Source organism: Tiliqua scincoides, chromosome 4 (genome assembly GCF_035046505.1).
Source record: "Tiliqua scincoides isolate rTilSci1 chromosome 4, rTilSci1.hap2, whole genome shotgun sequence".
Lineage (NCBI taxonomy): Eukaryota > Metazoa > Chordata > Lepidosauria > Squamata > Scincidae > Tiliqua > Tiliqua scincoides.
This window is the reverse complement of record NC_089824.1, coordinates 107,884,755-107,894,259: the sequence shown is the minus strand read 5'-3', so window position 1 is coordinate 107,894,259 and position 9,505 is coordinate 107,884,755. Positions and strand designations below refer to the sequence as shown.

The 9,505-nt window shown below is 44.1% G+C and overlaps 1 protein-coding gene across 2 annotated transcripts in view; it reads left to right on the top strand.

Annotated features, from left to right (window-relative positions):
* Positions 1-291: 291 nt before the first annotated feature.
* SUCO (SUN domain containing ossification factor) overlaps positions 292-9,505 on the top strand; it is a 49,538-nt gene continuing 40,324 nt past the window's right edge. For both annotated transcript variants that reach the window (XM_066625998.1, XM_066625997.1), the window contains exons 1-2: positions 292-574; positions 9,157-9,265. In XM_066625998.1, the coding sequence (XP_066482095.1) occupies positions 507-574; positions 9,157-9,265 (177 nt within the window). In that variant the 5' untranslated portion in view covers positions 292-506. The remainder of the gene's footprint in view (positions 575-9,156; positions 9,266-9,505) is intronic.

Genomic DNA, 9,505 nt, shown 5'->3' with positions numbered 1-9,505 from the left:
GGAACGCACACACAACGGTCATCACAGGCAGCAGCACTGCCACCTTCCACGTCCCTGATAGGCCAGACGCAGAGGATGCGGTCGGTTTGCTCACTGAGGGGAAAAGAAAGAAGCTGCTCCCACCAATCAGCGCTCGGCTCTGGCGAGGCGGCGCAGCGATTGGCTGGCAGGGGCATTTACTTTTGAAGCGAGGGGGGCGGGGCATAAGGAAGTCGCTCAGTGCGCAGGCGTGGTCCCCACTGGCCGCTCTGGCTGACGCGTCACATTCCACCTCATCGCGTCGAGGTTCGAGGGAGGGCAACGGGCGCCGTCGCCGGGGTGGCGTTGAGGGAAGGGGCGCGAGGCGGGCAGGTGCAAGCCGCGGGGGCGCCTGAGCGGCCCCGTCCACCAAGGGCCCGCCCTGGCGAAGGGCTGCTCTCGGCCACCGCTCCGCAGGCAGCCTTAGCAACCGCCGCCGGGAGGATGCGCCGCCGCCCCCTGGCCCGGAGAGGCAGACGGGGGAGACGATGAAGGAGCCGCCCCGCCGGCTTCTGCTCCTGGCCTCCTCCTGCTTCCTTGTCGGCTGCTTGCTCGGGTGAGTGGAGAGCGCGGGGGTGGCTGGAGGCGCAGGGCGTCCCTCTCCCCTTTCCAGCCCTGACACGTGTCTGTGCTTGCTCGTGTGGACGGCACCGTTTCTCTCCCCCACTCCCCCGTGGTATCCCTAGTCAATAACTCGGGGCCTTTCATCTCTGACTCGGGGCACAAGCCTCACCAGGCCTGCTCAGAAGTAAGTCCTGTGTTGTTCAGCGGGGCTTACTCTCAGGTAAGTGTGGTTAGGATTGTAGCTTCAGTCAGGGCCACCAGATGTCAGAGCCTCTCAAAAGAGGACCAGGCACCCCAAAATGTAGGACATCCCAGAAAAATGGAGGGTAGGGCAAAGTAGGAGCTAAAAATACTCGTCTGTTGTTCATGTAGCTAGTTTAAACTCTGTTACTTATTATTGAATTTAAAACTATAACTTTGAATTTATAAACTATAAATTTAAAAGTACAAGAAGGCTGTGTGTTCACAGGACACTTAAGTTCTTTTGCAGGACACAAAGCTAAAAAAGAGGACTTGTCCTGGAAAAAGAGGACATCTGGTCACCCTGGATGCAACCCTAGAGCCTGTTTTTATTCATTCCCAGTACTGGTGAGGGAGAGCATAAAGCAGTAGCAGGGAAGAGAGTGGCTCTTTCACAAGCGTGCTGGTTTCTGCTGACCATTTTCCACACAAGGATGACCAGATATCCTCATTTTTCAGGACATGTCCTTCTTTTAGCCTAGTGTCCTGCAAAAGAATTTAAATGTCCTCCTCTTCCTTATGAGCACGCCCCTGCAGGAAGCACATAGACTTCTTGTAATTAGTAAATTATATGCAATATAGTTTTAAATTCCATGAGTAATACAGGTGTTTTTCAAGAAATACTGGTGTTTTTATCTCTTAGTTTGGAATGTCCTACATTTTTCTTGAATGTCATTCATTATGGGGTGACTTGTCCTCATTTGTAGTTATGACACCTGGTCACCATCTTTCTACACTGTTGGGGGGAATTTAAAGCAGGGTGCGACTTTCAAGGTGGTCCAAGCTTTAGGTACCTCTCAGGAGACACTGGGGGTTTTAGGTTTTCCTTTGCAAATGGTTTCAGGTGAAGCAAAATGATGCAACTGTGATTTTGTCTTTCTTTAGATGTTGTCTAGATTACACATGTAATATGCAATATCTGATAGGCATGCTCATCTCAATTGCTTACTCATAGAATAGAGGCCTAGAATCCCCAATTTATGCCTTCAGAAGAGTTTGAAAAGTACATAATCTATTTTTCCTTCACGATCAAGGATAGCTGACCCCAGAGGGACATCAAAACACCGTTATCTCCTTTCAGTATCTCTTTGCACTTAATGTAAGAGTCAATTCAACAGGTCAACAGGCATGTGGATGCGGCATGAAAAGGTCAACAGGCATGTGGATGCGGGAGAACCCGTGGACATTATATATCTGGACTTTCAGAAGGCGTTTGACACGGTCCCTCACCAAAGGCTACTGAAAAAACTCCACAGTCAGGGAATTAGAGGACAGATCCTCTCGTGGATTGAGAACTGGTTGGAGGCCAGGAAGCAGAGAGTGGGTGTCAATGGGCAATTTTCACAATGGAGAGAGGTGAAAAGCGGTGTGCCCCAAGGATCTGTCCTGGGACCGGTGCTTTTCAACCTCTTCATAAATGACCTGGAGACAGGGTTGAGCAGTGAAGTGGCTAAGTTTGCAGACGACACCAAACTTTTCTGAGTGGTGAAGACCAGAAGTGATTGTGAGGAGCTCCAGAAGGATCTCTCCAGACTGGCAGAATGGGCAGCAAAATGGCAGATGCGCTTCAATGTCAGTAAGTGTAAAGTCATGCACATTGGGGCAAAAAATCAAAACTTTAGATATAGGCTGATGGGTTCTGAGCTGTCTGTGACAGAACAGGAGAGAGATCTTGGTGTGGTGGTGGACAGGTCGATGAAAGTGTCGACCCAATGTGCGGCGGCAGTGAAGAAGGCCAATTCTATGCTTGGGATCATTAGGAAGGGTATTGAGAACAAAACAGCTAATATTATAATGCCGTTGTACAAATCTATGGTAAGGCCACACCTGGAGTATTGTGTCCAGTTCTGGTCGCCGCATCTCAAAAAAGACATAGTGGAAATGGAAAAGGTGCAAAAGAGAGCAACTAAGATGATTACTGGGCTGGGGCACCTTCCTTATGAGGAAAGGCTACGGCGTTTGGGCCTCTTCAGCCTAGAAAAGGGACGCCTGAGGGGGGACATGATTGAGACATACAAAATTATGCAGGGGATGGACAGAGTGGATAGGGAGATGCTCTTTACACTCTCGCATAATACCAGAACCAGGGGACATCCACTAAAATTGAGTGTTGGGCAGGTTAGGACAGACAAAAGAAAATATTTCTTTACTCAGCGTGTGGTCGGTCTGTGGAACTCCTTGCCACAGGATGTGGTGCTGGCGTCTAGCCTAGATGCTTTTAAAAGGGGACTGGACAAGTTTCTGGAGGAAAAATCCATTATGGGGTACAAGCCATGATGTGTATGCGCAACCTCCTGATTTTAGAAATGGGTTATGTCAGAATGCCAGATGCAAGGGAGGGCACCAGGATGAGGTCTCTTGTTATCTGGTGTGCTCCCTGGGGCATTTGGTGGGCAGCTGTGAGATACAGGAAGCTGGACTAGATGGGCCTATGGCCTGATCCAGTGGGGCTGTTCTTATGTTCTTATGTTATGTTAATTCTCTGTTACTTCAGTGCTTTTCCCTTCTGCCCCCGTGTCTTTAACTTGGGAACAACAAAGCATCCAAAGGAGGAAGGGAACCTCAAACCATGTGGTGGTCAAGTTAGTTGAACTCAAAATAACTTATAATTTTCTCTGTGGTGATGCAATACATAAAGTAAGCAGGTGCTTACTTTGCACTATTGACAGCATGTTTTGTACCTCCAGAAGTGTTTGGTGCTGCTGTCTACTGTTGCCCATTTTTTCAGTATTTGGAATCAAACCCAAATATTTTTTTTTAAAAATGCTGATGCAAACTATTCTATTTCTGTGTAGTTGTACTTGATAGTGTACAAACCACTGTTCTTTTTACCTGTTGCTGTTAAATAATTTCATTGGCTGCGACTATTGGCACACTTGTATGCACACTTAGCTGAAGGTAAGTCCTATTGAACATAGCTGGATTTCTGAGTACTGTAAATCTGAGTACAGTACTCAGTACAGTACTCAGTACAGGACAGAACTGGAGGGTCCAGTAAGAACCTCTTAGTCTAACTGTGTTGTGGGCTCCTCATGAAATCTTAATTTGTTTCCGAAATATAGGGGCTTACTGAATATGGGCAGGAAATCATACCGGCTGCATTATGTGGCTCAGAAACTGAACAGAAGAACTTGTCACAATACTCTTACCACACGTTTCAAAATATAACATATTTGACTGGTCATTTAAGTGTGCACGTCAACACAAGATCTGGCCTAGATTTCTTTATGAACATTTTTCACGTGAGGTATACCAAATATTTTTCATAGAAGACTGAAGCTAATGTATTCAGAATAGCTCACAAAGATAAAGCATCAGTACAGCTGGTGGACTTTTCCAGGTATTGTCTTCTGTGACCTTATGGGGGAGTGTGGGATTCAAGCTCGAGGTGTTCATCCGTTGGATACTTTAGGAGTTGTAACTCCTAGCTTAAGAGCTAGCTGACAGCTGTACTTTCTACCTTGGAGAGTTTGTGTTTCCTAGATTTTTCTTCTCTTAGCAGCAATTAACTAATAATATTGGAAAGTAGGTTCATAATCTGACTTCTAATAATGGGTAGTTCTAGTTAGGATGTAAATATAGAACATAGTAAGGTGTATTATGAGCTATATGTCCTGGTGTTGCCTTTGAATGTTACAATTTTGGAATCTCATCTCTCTTACTAGAGCCATTTCCTCACATCATGAAGACCTTGTCACTAGTCTTAGACAGTTGGCACAGCGCAAGCTGTGTCTGTCTTAAGAAGATGAATTCTACTTCATAAGATTTATTTTCACCATAAGCCTGAGACTTGGTTTCTGTTACTAAAACATGCTAATCCCTTCTCTTGCTTGCTACGGAGGCTTTCCTTAGCATCTAGGCCTGCACCATTCCCAACTACTGTCTGAATAATTTCATCTGAATTTAATTGATGACCTGTTGGTTGTTAAGGTGTTGCAGTGTGTTTTATGTATTGCTACAGACTATTACAGTACGGTTTAGTATCCATCTTGTTTAGTATCCAGAAAAATACATCTCTTGTTTTTTTGCTTGTAGAATTTATAAGTGGCCTTATAAGTGACATTTCAGAAAATGTGTAGAACATAAACTCTGTGGAGAAATTGGGAAAGCATCTTGAAGATTAGCCTGCATTTTGTGTTTGGAAGAACAAAAAAAACACCACTCTACCATGGAACAGCTTAGCATGAAATTGTGCAGTTAACCAAATGCTTTTAGCTAGTGTGAGACTTTCTGTGATGAAGCACTTCATGTGGTTCATCTGTAATAAAAAATATAGGAGGGTAAACTCATGTGTGCTGCTAGTGAAGGGTGTATCCAGATGCCTGGGAATAGGCAAAACAATAAGTTGGTAGAGGCTCTTGTGTTATGCTAAAAGCAACCCCATGCAGTATTTGTGTAATTCTGTGTCTGCTTGTAAGCAGTTATTGCCCCCAGAGACAAGCTCAAGCTTACAAATTACAATTGCCTGGTAAGTATGGATTTCTTCCAAGTGACCAAGCAAGAGAACTCTATCTGCAGCCTCTTTGGAGGCCTCCTAACCCTTGTAGGAAAGGGGAAAGAGCATCCCCAACAGAACTGTGTTTAGGACAGCTCTGCTTTAGAGTTGGTGTTTTGGATGTCTTTCTCCTATTTCTCCATGAAGCTTGTGAATTGGTGAGGTGTAGGTTTCAGAAGGTTTCTTCTAGTCTGAAAATGACATGATGGGTTGTCAATTATGTGCAGGGTGAAGAGCAGGATGGCCAGTTCCTTATGCTTCTTTCATAAGAGTTCCATTCTAAACACAGTGTTCTAGTTCAGGGGTGTCAAACTTGTTTCATAGAGGGGGCTGAATAGCATTCATGATACCTGCTGAGGGCTGGAAGTGATTAAGCAGGTCATGATCAGAAATAAGCACTTTTTTCTCACTTAGGAACTTGCTGACTGCAAATGACAGAAGATAAAATATGAAAATTTTGATAATATTTTTAAGATATCGGCGAGCCCAATTATCATAAGGACAGCTGTTTCATTAGTGATACCTTGGCATAACTGAGCTGCTGATGGTGATGCTGGGGGAGCCTGTGGGCTTGATAAAGAGCTTCTGGGGCTGCATCTGGCTCACAGGCCTTAGGTTTGGCACCCCTATTCTAGTTGGTTGGACCTGCCTTCTCCTCTCATGCTAGAGCAAGGATAGGACTTGAATTTGTGTTCTGTCAGCCATACTGTGTTTTTTCAGCTGCATAGAGCTTGCCACTTTTGCATATTCTTCTCATATATGAAAGCACGTTTGTCTCCATAGCGATGTTGTGGAGGTTACCCATGGATCCAGTTTTATTTCTCCCTGACTTAACAGTTGCATAGAGCTTTTTTCCCTTCTCCTGCACTAGAAAAGACTGTCTTCCACCTGTCAGTTGCCCTGTGACATTAGTAGCAAGGGCAAGGTGACACTGATCTCTGTCACTTGTCAGAGAACAATTGGTCACTGAGTAGTAGCACCATTTTGTTCTAGTGCAAGTCCCAGACAGGGAGATGTACATGACCCTAACTGAATGTAAACCCTGTTAATAACTTTCTTCTTTGTCCTGGCACTATTAAAGTAAAAAAGCAAGACATGCAGGTTGCGCCTTGGTATCCGCAAGGGATCTGTTCTCAGACCCCTCTGGATAACAAAATCTGCAGTTTTGGTGACTTTAAACCCACTGAGGGCAACTAGAGGGCTTTCTGAAACCTTCAGAGGCCGTGTGTATCTGCCCGCAGCCTCTTCAGGTTTCAGAGTAAAGCCTGGAGGCAAAAAAGCAACTTCTGGTTTCCTAAAGTTTCCAGAAGTGACATTTTAATGCCTTTTAAGCATTCTGAGGCCCAGGGAAGTGCAGCTCTGGTTGCCTTCAAAGTGTTCAGGTGGAACCAGTTCAGCGAATATAAAATCCGTGGATAAACAGACTCAACATGTACAAGGAAAGAACAGTGGAGGAAAAAAAAGGCAGAAGTGGGAAATCAGTTGTCTTAGGCAAGAGTCTGTATCTTAACTTTCACTATGAACTGTTTTGGGAGACAGTTTTTATCTAAAATAAGTATTTTAAATTTGTGAGGGAGTTAGCTGCACTGTGCTAGAAGAAACAGCTCTACACTAACAACTGCTATTCATTTCTCCTGGATCATTGTGTCTTCTGTAATCTACTTGAGTTCTACATTTTTCTGTGTTCAGGTAGTACAGGGGGAGGAGCTGTCAGGTGTGTGGACAGAACATTGGAGCAGCTTCAGGCAGGTGGATCAGAAGGTGAATGACTTTCTCTGTATTAGGAAGGGCAGACAATGATTCTTGGTGTGTCAGAGCAGTGGCCTCACATCACACAATCCCCCCTTGATGAGGACTGCAGAACTGCATCTCGTAGATACAGACTATAATTCCAGCAAGGCAACTATAGAAAGAAAGTACTGCAAAGGAGGTCATCTGTTCCTGACTGCCTTGCTAACTTGCAAACTGGAAGTGTGATAGAAGCACTCCTTGAACTAGAATACTGGGGGATTGTTTGCTGTTTCAGTGCTGGGCATAAGAGTTCTATGCAATTGAACAACCAGAATGTAGGATTGTGGTTCCAGTGTTATTGCAAGTAGGGTGGATTGATTTTAACCAATTTACATCCCCAGGAAAAAAGGGCCCATTTAAATCAAGCATTTTCATTTGTTATTTAGATACTACTTAAATAAAAGTGCATACTGATTGGTTGCTAGGACCATAAAAGTGTTATTGATTTCATGTAGCTACATTCTGACAATCTACATTTAATTGTTGCATTATTATCCCCCCCCCTTTTTTAACCCAGCAGTTTTCTTCAAAATATTTCCAAATAGGGTGTCTTCTATGACCTGCAGGTTTAATAGATTTTTATATAGTTGCTGGTTGGAGACATCACAAGAAAGATGTTCTTTCCAGAGAGGGTTCAGTGAAGGGGGAAGTATCTAGAGATGTAAGCAAGGCTGATGATGCTATAGGGATTTTAAAACTCTACCAGAAATTGTCATGTTGAAGCCACTTGCCCAGGTTCAGCCATTCCTTTGGAGAAAGGGGAGCAGCATGCTAGACATACTGTAACAGCTGTGCTATAACATACGAATATGTGCAAGCATGTGTACTGGGAATGATGTTTTTGTGGGCTGGTTGTTGGCATCCTTCAGTCTCGGAAGACTATGGTATCGCGCTCTGAATAGTGTCCTGGAACGAGTGTCCTCTCCAGTGCACAAAGCCTGGATAAAGTAGATATGGAGGATAGACTGTTTCCCATGCAGCAAATCCCCCGTCTCCATGTCGCTGAAATGGTCCAATGGAAAGGCAGAGGCCAATACGGTTGGTTCCAGCAGCGTCGCAGGAGTTGCCAGAATGTGTTCAGCCATGAACTGCCTCAGGTACTCCGGCTCTGGATTTTGCCTCAAGGTTGACTCCTGAAGCCTTTTCCATAACTGGATGTAGCCACAAGGCAGTGGAGGTTTGGGATCAGAGTTTTCCTTCTCTCAGATGAGCTGCCTTCCCAGGCTGATGAGTCCCATCTACCCGGTGGCTGTTTAGTTGCCTCTTATGACAAGTACAGCCAAACTGAGGGCCTATTCTTATCCCCAGCCCCCAGGGGAAGGTACATGTGGGCTGGTACATGCTATTATATATGTCATAAGGTCCATTGTAGTTCTTGTCAATATACATCCTATTCTTCTCACTAATCATTTACCCATATACTTGGCTTGTCTAGGTGCTTGTATGAGAATACAAGCATTGGGGGTGGGTGGGCAGCTAACTAATTTTGATCTGTTTATCTGGATTGATGTGCAAATCAGATACAGTTGCTCCCAAAATACTTTAACTATTCTTCAAACAAAAGTTAAATAAGTTTGTTCTTTCAGCATCTTTCAGTATTTAGTTTGTTTGAAACTTGCAGAATTGGAGGCCTTGATAAGAACGTTGTACCCTAATTATTAGCACAGCACATTCTCAAAGTGTCAAGGAGCAGAGTCTCAATTCTATTGATAACTGAATATACATGCACTGTAGTCAGAATAATTCTAATAAAAATGTCTAAAAGTTAGACATAACTAACAGCATAATCCTATGCAGGAGGAGGAATTTTGCAAGTATAAATATGTTCCTGACTACTACTAGAAAATCCCTCGTTTGCAACCATCTCTCAGACAATTGTTGAACTCTTACACATGTTTGATGGTCTGGGGGAGGGAGAGCAGCAGAGAGAAATGTGGGGAGGCTACTGATTTTATTATTAGGGTGTAGCACTTGAGTTGTACTTTGTAGCACTGCTGATGATATAATTGCTCTTGTCGTATTTGTAAAGTGTGGCTCTCATTTAACAGGTTTCCCAGCTGGCATGTCTTTTGTAAAGAGAGCCCTCCATCTACATCTTTGCATATGTCAAATGAGGACTGTCCTTTGGCAAACGTGGATGAGACTATCCAGGAAAAGGTAATAATTCACTGCACTGGACATTGTGCATTCACTTTTTTGGAGAATAGTGTGCATTGTAGTTTTAACCCAAGATAATTCCTGAATAAACGTCCAGTGTGAATTATTGTAAGGAGAATTTGCATGCCATTGCTTAAAACGTAGTTCAGGTATTGTGGCAAAATGTTAATAAATCAAAATATGTTTAGCTAGATATGTGGGCGGGGAAGGGATGAGGAAGGCAGGGTGCATGCATATTTA